The following is a 14,116-nucleotide window of genomic DNA, read 5'->3' on the forward strand; positions in this document are numbered from 1 at the left end:
CATTAACACTACTAGTGATGTAAGTTGTTGAATGCTGATCATCTGTATAACAAATATTTGAGCCTGATATTTGTCATTTGTACTTGTAATAAAAAATGTATAAATAAACAAAACACTACACGCTAGCTCAGGGTGGGGGCCCCAAAAAATTAATCATGAGGGGCTACAGTCAGTTGCTCTGCGTACCACCCCCCACTCACCACCACCACATTTCGAGCAAAACATTTTAGCAGCCTCCCTCTTAACACCTGAGAGAACATTTTTTATTTTGTACAATTGTACACATTCTGCCATGGGGTGGAGAGAAGACTTTGCATTTTATAGCTAATTTCATTCAATTCTACTCATTTTGCCATAGGGCAGAGATGCAAAAGTGCTGTTTTACATCTAATTTCCTGCAATTCTACACATTTTTCCATAGGGTGGAGAGAAATGTTTGCAGGTTTAAATATGATACCCGAGTGAGACTGACTATCAAAATCAGCTGGCTGCTAAACTAATTTATAAATCTAAAAATGTTAGCTGCCATGGACTAATTGAGTGGCTGTCAGTGGCTGACATAAGAGAAAAACTGCTGATTCACAACCAAATTACGATAGTGTACCTTGTGTATTATATTATTCTACATAACTTGCAACAGTAAATTGAGACCCTGACTGAATTGGTCCGAGGGCGTTCAAAAGGGGGGCGGCCCTCCCGCCGCCAGTTGTCCATCCCACGCCCGTGTAAACGATCTACATCACTGCAGGATTTTCACAGTGCGCATGCCGTTCTTTTCTATGTGTATTCACGCTTACAACATGGCGACGAAACACATTGGGATGAACGTTTGAGTTTAAAACATCTTCGGCTAGGTTAGCAACGAAGTACATTTCTAAAAAAAAGCCTTCTCAAATCGAAGGGTAATTGTTTATATATTTGTTTTTAAAATTGTATTGTGAAAAAAATGAATTGTACCACGAACGTAGTGCAAGTGACGAACGTGTCGCCAAGCACAACATCTGAGCAGATGCGAATGCTGTTCGGGTTTCTTGGAACCATTGAAGAACTCAAATTGTTTCCACCAGAGTAAGTAACTCATTTGTTTAACTTTTGTCGCAAACTAGACATCGTTATTGTTTATTTGACTATTAATTCCCTACCAATTTGTGATTTGGTTGATTTCCATATAGGTAACGTTTATTATTAACTTTAGTTTACCTAACGCTAGCTAACGTTAGCATCGGAGGCCCAAGCTGGCCGTACCCAAAATATTAGATGAAACATGAGCTAGCTAAGATAATATGTTGGTTAGCTACTTCAGGGGTGTTTTGTTGGACACAATCTACTACTATGTTGTTGCTATCGAACTAACTTAAAAACTAACGTATTGCAGTGAATCGCCTCTGCCAGTGACGTCGCGTGTGTGTTTTGTGAAGTTCCAAGAGTCGGAGTCCGTGGGAGTTTCTCAGCATCTGACCAACACAGTCTTCGTGGACAGAGCGCTGATCGTCGTCCCTTTTGCCGAAGGTTGGTGCTTTGTTCTCCCCTCTTCAGTATGAATGATCCTTGACTGTATGACGTAGTTATGGGAGAGTGACGCGCCCATTAATTTCATGATGGAGTTCTATGATCCTGTGGTTTGAGATACTATTTTAGCATGGGTCCTAGCTATTTCAGATCCTAGTATCCATTCTCGATCTGACAAGCTTATCTGATTCTGTGATAAATGATTCTATGCCACTCTCAAAGTGTCTTGTACAATCCCCTTGCTAATTACAATGAGAGATTTCTATATCAGATGTCTCAACCCATATCCATGGTATACTGTGGAACTAAATACCAAACATATAACCACCATACACATAATGTATTATATAAAGCTACTGCCACATTGTAAGGTCATAATGTCACCCATGATGTATTGGACATGATAGACACTAAAACAACACAGATTACTTTAAGTATTTAGCGGTCTCCAGAGCCTATTCTTTGCCCCCGCCACCCCTTTACCAGTAACCACAGTATACCAAGATCTGCTTTAGGGACAGGCACTTGCTTCGACAGAGAGAGCTGAACAAGCCCAGACTGTGCACGGGCAGACAAAAAGAAAGCAGAGAGGAACTTACATGTATATGAAAACTTAACCATGCTTTTTATTTTCTCCCCCATATTGGACTATCCTCTATTAAACTTATCTCTGTTATTTGTGTGTGTGATTTGTTGTAGTGGAGAAGGCAAAAGCAGAGCCCCCTCCTTGATGGCTGAAAGTGGTCCTCTGCCTGCCAACAGGGGATTGTAGACAATTACAAAAGGCCAGCAAGCATTCAAGCAGCCCCCCAACCCCTTCTCTTTCTCTTTTTTCTGTGTCCTTTCTTCTTTCTCTCATTTTCTATTCTCTATGTATTTTAGTTTAAGTGGAATGCAGTAGTTAGATATTACCATAAGTCAGATCACATGTATAACACAACATGTTATTTGACTACTCACAAGTCTATTTATCAAAATAGGTATTTTAATAATATGACCTGTATAACATCCAATCTAATTCTCATTGGATCCAAATGGTCACTGAACAGTGAACAATACACATCTCAATGACACGGCTATTGCTACACCTGCATTTCATACTTTTTTCACCTTTAGCGTTAAGGCACTTCCTGGTTTGGGGAGTTGGGTGAACCCTAGTTGCAATCTAGTATCCAATTTTAATTTAGCTAAAAATTAGATGCACTCACTCAACACTCGCTGTCCCTCAAATTGGCAGATTCAAATAACTAGGCTGTGTGTTTTCTATGTTGACCAGTGATACTGTACTTTAAGGTTGCTGACTATCTAGTTGTCGTTAATTGTCTTAGATATCCACCCACATGACAATGGCAACTAGTTCAGTGCTCTCTCTTTAACAGTGGTCTTTCTTTTTTGTTGTTGTGTTTTACAGTTCTTTTTCCTGGCTCAGCCAGTCCTGTAAACCAGGCCCTGCTGAAAATACCACCCAACCGTTTTGTCTCCTGCAGCTAAATTCTCTCTCCCATGTGCCATTTTTTTAAATGTTTTTTTTTGTGTGGGTGTGTGCGTATGTGTGTCTGTCTTGGTGTGTGTATGTTTGTGCGTCTTCTGTATAAAAAAAATGTTATTTTTCCCATTGCATCTTGATTAAGATATTGTATGTTTCCTTTTTTAGGTAGCATTGGTAACATTGAGATGTGAAACCATAGTTTTTTTTGCCCTATATTAGTCAGACATAAGAAACAAGCTAATCTAATATTGCCAAGTTGATTATTAAACTTAATCAAAAGTGTTAATTTTAAGCATATTTGATGCAGTGACAAGTAAGGTTCTTCGGAGAGTAGATATCGCCTACCTAGAATTTGATTGCTAGCTAGATTATTTTTCTACGTATTGCTGGTAAGTAGTAGAAACTGACTGTACAGTATTTACTGTTGACCTCCAACTCTCTGAAATTCTTTTTGTTTTGTGTATCTCGATTTTTTTTCCTTTTTTTTTCTCTGTGCTCCTTAGTAGTGAAGCCATCAACGTGAATCGCTTGTTCAATCTATATGAAAATTGAGAGCACACCCCACTGGAGAAGCCGCTGTGCTAGCTAACGTTTGGTTCATGACTTAAAATACACTTTCAGGTGATACAATCTTGGCAGTGTTCACTGGAGTAGTGTGTATTGTGATATACTTTTTTCCCAACCTTAGAAGAATAACTATCTACAATGATTAAAAGAATAAAGGGAACAAACCTTCTCAAATGTAGCAGCTATCTAAGGTAACAGTATTGAAACCTGTACACATGTTTGTTTGAAGAATACCTGAGCAAGTAATCTTTTTGTTTTTCAAAATGACTCTCCTCTTTAGTAGATTCTAGACGTAGACGTTCTCTTCTTCCCATAATGCCTGTTTTGTTTTTCTGTAGGTGTTATCCCAGAGGAGGCTAAGGCTTTGTCACTGCTGGCGCCAGCAAATGCTGTTGCAGGGATTATGTCCGGAGGAGGTCTCCTTCCAACACCTAACCCCATGTCCAATCCACAGGTAGGACTTCTCCCAACACCAAACCCCATGTCCTATCCACAGGTAGGTCCTCAGCATAGACATACAATATTTTGTTGTTCAATTTAATTATGTGGTCCTTCATTGTCTTACGTCAGAGAGCGCAACGATTCTGCCTGCGCTAATCTGTCTCGTATCTTGCAAAAGGTATGGGATAGATCAAAAGTAGTTTAGCTACAATGTGCTGTCTAACATTTGAAAATACTAACGTAAACTCACTCACTTTTGTACATCGCCTTGGTCCGTACAATTGACCTTATTCTTTTGCGCCCAAAAAACGTATTACTTCCATATCAACTGTAATATCAATACCAATGTAAAGCACAACTTCTCTCCTTTCCAACAAAATTAATGACGAGAACTTCATGATGCCCATCTCTGCATAATTCAAGAAGGCAGTGAGCTTCGTCAGGTCTTTTTAAAAATGTTGGGTGGGGAGCGAAGGCTACGAAGTGATCTTTAAAGGGTGAAGGAAGTTTTTTTTTTTTTACCCGATTTGTCTAACTAAATCAATTTTAAAATGTAAATAAAACAGAGTTTATGTAATGTCTCATCACATACCTGTTTGAAGGTTTGTGTCGAATTTGAAGAGGGATTTAGGGCTGCGCTAACATTAGCCTCACAAGTGAACTGCAGCTGTTCTGACTTCAGTGTCATGATGGCTCGCAGTAATGACGTGCAAAAAAAATGCAATTGGCACCCTAGTCATGAAATATTAGTTTAATATTAGCAATAATTATATTAAAACCCCTCTGGGATATGTGGGACGATAGCAAAAGTCCAGGGTGCCAAGTTCAAAACAACAAAAAATCTCATAATTAAAATTCCTCAAGCATTCCTAAAGTATTTTACACAATTTTATAGATAAAATTCTCGTTAATCCTGCCACAGTGTCTGATTTCAAACAGGCTTTACAGCGAAAGCACCACAAACAATTGTTAGGTCACCACCAACTCACAGAAAAACAGCAATTTTCCTGCCAAAGAGAAGAGTCACAAAAAGCACAAATAGAGATAAAATTAAGCACTAACCTTTGATCTTCATCAGATGACACTCATAGGACTTCATGTTACACAATACATGTATGTTTTGTTCGATAAAGTGCATATTTATATCAAAAAATCTCATTTACATTGGCGCGTTACGTTCAGTAGTTCTAAAACATGCGGTGATTGTGCAGAGAGCCACATCAATTTACAGAAATACTCATCATAAATGTTGATGAAAAGTGTTATACATGGAATTAGAGATATACTTCTCCTTAATGCAACTGCTGTGTCAGATTTAAAAAAAAAAAAAACTTTACGGATAAAGCAAACCATGCAATAATCTGAGTACAGCGTTCAGACAACAAAGCAGCCAAAAAGATATCCGCCATATTGTGTCGTCAACACAGAAATAGCATTATAAATATTCACTTACCTTTGATCCTTCGATGTTGGCTCTTCCTATCATTGTGAAGCAGAATTCACCAAGCGTTAGATTGTTCACCCACTGCCATCTGTGGCACTCTGCCATCTTCATCAGAATGCACTCCCAGGAATCCCAGTTCCACGATAAATGTTTGATAATGTCCATAATTTATGTCCAAATAGTTTATTTTGTTAGCACGTTTGGTAAACAAATCCAAACGTGCGTTCAGGCCGAATGTCGGATGAAAAGTACAAAAAGTTATATTACAGCCTGTAGAAACTTGTCAAACTAAGTATAGAATCAATCTTTAGGATGTTTTTATCATAAATGTTCAATAATATTCTAACCGGAGAATTCCTATGTCTGTAGAAAAGCAATGGAACGAGAGCTAACTCCCTCGTGACCGTGCCTCAGAGCCTGTGGCACTCTGCCAGATACCTGACTCAATCAGCTCTCATTCGCCACCACTTCACAGTAGAAGCCCCAAACAAAGTTCTAAAGACTGTTGACATCTAGTGGAAGCCTTAGGAAGTGCAATATGACCCCATTTACACTGTATATTGGAATGGCAAAGAGTTGAAAAACCTCAGATTTCCCACTTCCTGGTTGGATTTTTCTCAGGTTTTTGCCTGCCATATGAGTTCTGTTATACTCACAGACATCATTCAAACAGTTTTAGAAACTGCAGTGTTTTCTATCCAATACTACTAATACTATGCATATATTAGCATCTGGGACAGAGTAGCAGGCAGTTTACTCTGGGCACCTTATTCATCCAAGCTACTCAATACTGCCCCCCTGTCACCAAGAAGTTAAACGCTTCAAACAAAAGCTAGCTCACAAATTACTTTAGTAATGCCAATTTTAACATAAGTTAAAAAAAAATGTTGTGGCCAAAGTTGTTTATTTTTTATTTATTTAGTTGTGGGGGGGGTTTACAGATACTGACTTTTATGAGTTTTCAAGCAGCTGTTCTGTCGTGAGTCACTGCAGTAGCCTCCCGAGTCAGCTGCTGTTGGCAGCTGAGCCAATTTTACAAAGTTACTTACAAGTTAAATGTTAGCGATCGCAGAGAAACATGCTGACTTACGGACTGATTTCTGATAACGGTCACTCATTTTGAGGCTGCATGTCTACGACTTCAGGGTAATTTAACCAGGCTAAGCAAGCTTTTCATGTCAGTAAAGGTAGAGCTAGCGAGCTAATGTCAGTAAGCTCGCTACAACAGTTAGCAAATTGTATTTATTTTTATTTTACCTTTATTTAACTAGGCAAGTCAGTTAAGAACAAATTCTTATTTTCAATGACTGCCTAGGAACAGTGGGTTAACTGCCTGTTCAGGTGCAGAACGACAGATTTGTACCTTGTCAGCTCGGGGGTTTGAACTTGCAACCTTCTGGTTACTAGTCCAACGTTCTAACCACTAGGCGACCGAGGTCCTTGCACATTATTTGTGCAGGAGATAGCCACAGTTTTGTTTATTTTCTCATTTTTTATTATTTTTTATTATTCTATCTATTTCATTTCCATTTAGGTAATTATTCTGCCTATTTCATGGATACAAAAGCATAGTGATAAAAAAAATAGTTCCAATATTTTCATTGTTGAATGGTGGATGCTCGGGAATATTCATATTTACATACGCGTTCCACTTCCTACAAGACAGATTGTTAAAGCGAGCGTTGCGTAGGAGTGACGCCATCTGACATAAGACAATGTCGGTTCTTAAGTTAATGAAATGGAACATGCCCTGATAAGTCCACTCTCACGTGAACACAGGCATATACATGACCACGGGTATATATATATATATATAGGTATATCATTTAAATGTGTACATCAGGGTTCCCCAACGGCAGCCTGTCGGCCAAATTTATCTTGCAGGGGTTTTTATTTGGCTCCCCAAGCTTTCTTAGCAAAGAACAAAAAACAAATATTTTTTGTTGTTGATCATAAGACTGTAAAAACACCAAGAAATCAGCTCCAATTGATTTAAATTTAGGAAATCTGTTCCAAAGTATTCTCATGTATTATAAAGAGATGTTTGTATACAAATGTAAGCAAGGTTTGAAATGATTACGTTTTAGTCAAATATATCTGTTTGGGATTCTTGCGGTCGATTTGCAATCTACAAAGGATTTGTAATTATGTTCCGACCATCCACTCAAGAAAAAAATTGGACCTCGGCTGAATCTAGTTGATGATCCCTTGTGTACATGATACTGCAACAAATTTCCCCCATGGGGACAATGGTCTGTAAAATAGAGTAATAGACAATGAAAGGGTTAATGATGTGTTGCATTTTAGATGGGAGGCAATCCTTTCGGTGGTCCCTCCATGGATGCGATGGCAGCGTTTGGGTTTTCAAACCCCAATATGAATATGAATATGAATCCCCAGGTGAGTGTTTGCTTGCAACCTGGAGATGCACTACATGACCAAAAGTATGTGGACACCTGCTCATCGAACATCTCATTCCAAAATCATGTGCAATAATATGGAGTTGGTCCCCCTTTGCTGCTATAACAGCCTCCACTCTTCTGGAAAGGCTTTTCACTAGATGTTGAAACATTGCTTTGGGGACTTGCTTCTATTCAGCCACGCGCATTAGTGGTCGGGCTCTGATGTTTGGCAATTAGGCCTGGCTTTCCAATTCATCCCAAAGGTGTTTGATGGGGTTGTCGTCGGGGCTCTGGAGGGAAGTCAAGTTCGTCCGCACCAGTCTCGACAAACCATTGCCATGCTGAAACAGGAAAGGGCCTTCCCCAAACTGTTGCCACAAAGTTGGGAGCACAGACTTGTCTAGAATGTCACTGTATACTGTAGCATTAAGCTTTCCTTTCACTGGAACTAAGGGGCCTAGCCCGACTCATAAAAAAAACAACCCCAGACCATTAATACTCCACCAAACTTTAAAGTTGGCATTATGCATTTGGGCAGGTAGCGTTATCCTGGCATCCGCCAAACCTAGATTTGTCTGTCGGACTGTCAGATGGTGAAGCGTGATTCATACTCCAGCGAACGCATTTCCACTGCTCCATAGTCCAATGATGGTGAGATTTACACCACTCCAGCTGACACTTGACATTGCACATGGTGATCTTAGGCTTGTGTGTGGCTGCTTGGCCATGGAAACCCATTTCATGAAACTCCCGACGAACAGTTCTTATGCTGATGTTGCTTCCAGAGGCAATTTGGAACTCTGTAGTGAATGTTGCAACCGAGGACAGACGATTTTTACGCTCTTCAGCACTCTGCAGCACTCTGCAGCCCCATTCTGTGAACTTGTGTGGCCTACCACTTTGCGGCTGAGCCGCTGTTGTTCCTAGTGTTTTCCACTTCACAATAACAGTACTTACAGTTGACTGGGGCAGCACAAGCAGGGCAGAAATTTGGTGGAAAGTTGGCATCCTATGATGGTGCTACATTGAAAGTCAATGAGCTCTACAGTAAGACCATTCTACTGCCAATGTTTGACTATGGAGATTGCATGGCTTTGTGCTCTGTTATGCACCTTTCAGCAATGTTTGTGGCTGAAATAGCCAAATCCATTTATTTGAAGGGGTGTCCACATACTTTTGTATAGTGTTCTGTATGCACACGCAAATGCTGGTGTTAAAGGGGAAATGTTGAAATGATGGTTTTTACTTGTATATTATATATTTTACTCTTCTTCCCCAGTCTTTTCCCACTGAGCAGCTTCTGAAGTTTATGACGCAGGTGGATCCAAAGTAAGTCATCGTGTCTCTAGAAAATTCCCATTATAAGACATCAGACTAGCTTACCTCCAGTAACACCAATGAACCATTAATTTGTTGGATTGCACTCCAGCGTGTTCTAATTAAGCAATAAGGCACGGAAGGGGTCATATACCACGGCTAAGGGCTGTTCTTAGGCACAACGCATTGGCCATATACCATGGACCCCAGAGGGGCTTTATTGCTATTATAAACGGCTTACTAAACCAAATCGGTGCAGTAAAAATTTTTTTTGTCATACCTGTGGTATACGGTCTGACATACCACGGCTTTCAGCCAATCAGCATTCAGGGCTGGAACCACCCAGTTTGTAATTAAGCGGTAAGGCCTGAGGGGGTGTGGTATGTTTAAGCAATAAGGCGTGAGGAGGTGTGGTATATGGCCAATATACCAAGGCTAAGGGCTGTTAGGCATGACCCGGATACAGCCCTTAGCCGTTGTATATTGGCCATATACCAGAAACCCCTGAGGTGTCTATTATAAACTAGTTAACAACATGAATAGACCAATAAATAGTACTTTTTCTTGTCATACCCATGGTATACGGTATGATATACCACGGCTTTCAGCTAGTCAGCATTCAGGGCTCGAACCACCCGGTTTATAATGGGCAGAACAGCCCTTAACCATGGTATATTAGACATATGCCACACCCCCTGGGTCCTTATTACTTAAATATACCACGCTTAAGGGCTGTTCTTAGGCACAACGCAAAGACAACCCTTAGCTGTGGTATATTGGCCATATACCACAAACCCCTGAGGTACCTTATTTCTATTATAAACCGGTTATTAATATAAATGTAACAGTAAACAAGTAGTTTTGCATCATACCCAATGTATATTGTCTGATATACACATGACTGGAATGCTGTGGCTGTTTCAGCCAAACACCATTCAGGACCCAAACTACCCGGTTTATAATCACCACAAAATAATGTCCTCTTCTTCAGAATGAACCACATGGGTGTAGGGATGAACATGAACATGAATCCAGGCCTGAAGGCAGACTCCTCCAACAAAGAGATAGAAGTGGCCATGAAGAGGGTCAGAGAGGCCCAGTCCCTAATCTCTGCTGCCATCGAGCCTGGCAGTGAGTAGCTAAAGCATTGCATCTCCAAAACATACTTTACATCTCAGATAAATTATCGTTAGCCCTAGCTAAAAGCTATTATTTGCTGTACCAAAGTAATTTTAACGTTTTGTTTATGCAGACAAGGAGAGCAAGAGGAAGCACTCGCGTTCCAGGTCCAGGTCCAGACGCAGAAGGTCCCGTTCTCGCTCTAGACACAGGTGAACACGAAATCTGTTTTCCTGACAGAAATGATTTGGATTGAGTTAAAAAATAAAGTTTTTTCAAATTTATAAGAGGGTAGAGATTGATGTCGTGTCTGTGATCTTCGTGGTCTGCAGGCGTTCAAAGAGCAGGTCTAAGCGACGTTCACACTCCAGGAGCAGGAGACGCTCCAAGAGCCCTCGAAGGAGAAGTGGGAGGTCCCACTCCAAAGACAGGAGCAAACCATCACCAAGTAAATCCAGGTGAGCCACAGACTTGACCCATTCTTCATCCTCAAATTGCACACTCATATCTTCATATCTAACCACAACTCTAATTCCATATATACAGTTGAAGTCGGTAGTTTAGATACACAGGTTGGAGTCATTAAAACTCATTTTTCAACCACTCCACAAATTTCTTGTTTTAACCCTCTCTCGGACTGGCGGAACCCCTCACCAACAGCCAGTGAAAGTGCAGGGCGCCAAATTCAAAACAACAACAAATCTCCTCATAATTAAAATCCCTCAAGCATACAAGTATTTTACACCATTTTAAAGATAAACTTCTCGTTAATCCAGCCACAGTGTCTGATTTCAAAAAGGCTTTACAGCAAAAGCACCACAAACGATTATGTTAGGTCACCACCAAGCTACAGAAAAACACAGCCATTTTGTCAGCCAAAGAGAGGAGTCGCAGAAAGAGATAAAAATTAATCACTAACCTTTGATGATCTTCATCAGATGACACTCATAGGACTTCATGTTACACAATACGTGTATGTTTTGTTTGATAGAGTTCATATTTATAAAAAAAAAAATCTGAGTTTACATTGGTGCGTTAGTTTAGTAGTTCTAAAACATGCGGTGATTGTGCAGAGCCACATCAAATTACACACATACTCATAATGAACATTGATAAAGATACGACTATTATACATGGAACTTTAGATAAACTTCTCCTTAATGCAACCGCTGTGTCAAATTTAAAAAAAAACTTTACAGAGAAAGCAAACCATGCAATAATCTGAGTACAGCGTTCAGACAACAAAGCAGCCAAAATTTATGGATTTTTCCTGCTTTCACAAGATTCATGCCGCCAAAGAACTGAGCACCGTAAATCGAGCGCGCTCAAACCTCCCATCATTCTGATTACGGTAGTCATTTTGTAACCCTCATCATGGCAAAGACACTGAGAAATGCATATGATGCCATATGAGTTCTGTTATACTCAGACATCATTCAAACAGTTTTAGAAACTTCAGTGTTTTCTATCCAATACTACTAATAATATGCATATATTAGCATCTGGGACAGGGTAGCAGGTAGTTTACCCTGGGCACCTTATTCATCCAAGCTACTGCCCCCCTGTCACCAAGAAGTTAATTGACATAGTTTGAGTCAATTGGAGGTGTACCTGTGGATCTATTTCACTTGTCATTATGGGGTATTGTGTGCAGATTGCTGAGCAAAAATCAAGGTCTGAATACTTTCCGAAGGCACTGTATATACAACACCAAATATTGATCAGATGTAACTAACTTGTCTCTGAACCACAGGGATAGGAAGAAAGAGGAGCGGGATAAAAAGTGCACCAAAACACCACCGAAAAGCTACAGCACTACCAGGAGGTCTCGCAGTATAGATCGGTGAGTGCAGCTTTGTTTGGTCAGAGCCACACGTCTGACTTGTCTGTTTCTCCATACTGCCAACCATGTTGATTGAGTCAGATATTTACTACTTGTGACATTTCATTTTTTCATTTTGTTGCTGTTGAGTACAGAAGGCGGAGGAAGAGTCGCAGCGCCAGCCGATCTCCTAAGAAATCCCCCAAGAGGAAAGTTTCCAGGACTCCCTCTCCTAGAAGGTGGATATTTTGGCCTATCTATGGTCTCGTTATTGCCGTTTTTATTATTGATTGCTTCTCATAGAAAATCATTTCCGAAAGGGACACGTTTTCGAAATCATGCCAGTGGTTTTGGTGGCTGCTTTGAGTGTGAATATGAGACGATCTTCTGGACATTTTCTTTAGTGTGAATGCCCTCGAATCATGCACTCAAATTAATTTATGTTGATTTCAAATATCAAGGTTTCTTTTAAGGGACCTGAATATAAACAATGTTGGACTGTCTACACACTTTTAGATTGAGACATTTTTAAAAAATTTCATAATCTTAACCTCTCCTCTACAGGCATAAGAAGGAGAAGAAGAGGGACAAGGAAAGACAGAATGACCGGGATCGAGACCGCAGGTGCGATAAAGACCGCAGTCGGGAGGAACGGAAGGAAAAGAAAGAAAGGAGTAAAGATAAGGAACGGGAAAAGAAAACTGATGGAGAGAAAGGCGACATGAAGGTAAGCAGCAATGACTGGAACTGATTTGTCTTAAGTTATGTTTTCTTCCTTCTGGCTTTTGACCTCAGAGATCTAGCGTGACTCGCTGTATTTAAATGAAAAACAAGTCATATGAAATATGAAACTTAAACATTTCAAATGTCTTAGATGTCTTTGCAGGTCACCAGAGACTATGATGAGGAAGAGCAGGGCTACGACAGTGAGAAGGAGAGGGAGAGGCTGGACAAGAAGGATTCCGACCAGGACTCCGGAGCCCAGTCTCCTCACTCAGTGGAAGGCAATGGCACTGGGACTCCCAAAGTCAATGGTGACGACCACCGCGAAGAGGACGTCGACCACCACGAAGAGGACGACATGGATGTCAGTGATTGAGTCACCTAATCATAGAGACGGGTGCATAGATCTGTCTACCCAACCCTCCATTGTTCCCAACCCTCCATGTAGCACCGACCTTACTGTATACAGGCTTCAATCAACTCCATCCCTCTTTATCTCACTTGAATTGTTAGCTTTCTTTTGGAGTGACTAGACAAAATAGATCAATTAGAAGATGAACCTTAAGACTTCTCACAGTTTTGTCAATTTTCTGTTTGTATGGTGATACATGATTCTTTATTTTGTCCTATTTCGGTGGTGAAAAGGTGTGGTTGGTTGAAAGGTTTATTGCTGTAATTTTAAGTGTATACTCTAGCAAGTGTGCAACCTTTTTTATTTTTTCCTTAAAGGATAACGGCATTTGTGTATTTTACTTAGTTTTTTGTTTAGTTTCTACTCATTGCTGGGAGCAGAAGCAGCCAGTTGCACTGCTTAACAAATTCACTGTATGTCCATTTCATCAGACATGGCTGCTAGATGGAGCAGTTTGCTGTGGACTTAGCTTTTCATTCTTGTATTGTTGCCTCAATAATTCACCCTTTACTATTTTTTGTCACTCCTGTACGTGGTATAGTGTTCATATCCCATCTGTTATTATACGGAAGATATATAGTGAGTCTTGTGGTGCTATAATAACCACTCCTTATAGCTCACATATTCACAATACCCATTAGATCTTATTCTTGTCATTCTTATAAGTTTGTATTGTGCTTTATCAGTGATTCTTTTATATACAATAAAAACCCATATGTGTAAAGATAATGGAGCAATATATTTTTTTTTAAATAAGAATCTGAGAACTAACCGTCACAATTTAAAAAATGGCATGGGGCCCATGTTTTTATGTTTGAGTTACTCAGCATAAGAACACAACATTTTGCCTTGGCTTCTGTGTAGAATTGCA

At 40.0% G+C, this 14,116-nt stretch overlaps 1 protein-coding gene across 6 annotated transcripts; it reads left to right on the forward strand.

Annotated features, from left to right (window-relative positions):
* Nucleotides 1-769: 769 nt before the first annotated feature.
* LOC135512741 (serine/arginine-rich splicing factor 11-like) lies at nucleotides 770-13,974 on the forward strand. Of its 6 annotated transcripts, none has more exons than XM_064935072.1 (12): nucleotides 770-1,068; nucleotides 1,376-1,509; nucleotides 3,904-4,061; nucleotides 7,758-7,850; nucleotides 9,132-9,181; nucleotides 10,161-10,300; nucleotides 10,422-10,500; nucleotides 10,621-10,746; nucleotides 12,042-12,131; nucleotides 12,266-12,349; nucleotides 12,675-12,837; nucleotides 12,985-13,974. In XM_064935072.1, exons 1-12 carry the CDS (start codon nucleotides 947-949, stop codon nucleotides 13,207-13,209), a joined length of 1,464 nt encoding a protein of 487 aa, XP_064791144.1. In that variant the 5' UTR covers nucleotides 770-946; the 3' UTR covers nucleotides 13,210-13,974. The 6 variants fall into 6 exon arrangements, with proteins under 6 accessions (XP_064791144.1, XP_064791153.1, XP_064791161.1 ...); XM_064935081.1 differs by having other exon boundaries at nucleotides 771-1,068; nucleotides 3,904-4,019; XM_064935089.1 differs by lacking the exon at nucleotides 770-1,068 and having other exon boundaries at nucleotides 2,209-4,061.
* The last annotated feature ends 142 nt before the right edge of the window (nucleotides 13,975-14,116 follow it).

Source organism: Oncorhynchus masou, chromosome 3, assembly GCF_036934945.1.
Source record: "Oncorhynchus masou masou isolate Uvic2021 chromosome 3, UVic_Omas_1.1, whole genome shotgun sequence".
Taxonomy (NCBI): domain Eukaryota; kingdom Metazoa; phylum Chordata; class Actinopteri; order Salmoniformes; family Salmonidae; genus Oncorhynchus; species Oncorhynchus masou.

What these genes read in the sequence shown, in the direction of transcription:
- LOC135512741 (XM_064935072.1), top strand. Translation starts at nt 947, where the DNA reads ATGAATTGTACCACGAACGTAGTGCAAGTGACGAACGTGTCGCCAAGC. An exon ending in CCATCACCAAGTAAATCCAG is followed by an intron (nt 10,747 to 12,041) that starts GTGAGCCACAGA and finishes TCTGAACCACAG; the next exon opens with GGATAGGAAGAAAGAGGAGC. An exon ending in GAGAGAAAGGCGACATGAAG is followed by an intron (nt 12,838 to 12,984) that starts GTAAGCAGCAAT and finishes CAAATGTCTTAG; the next exon opens with ATGTCTTTGCAGGTCACCAG.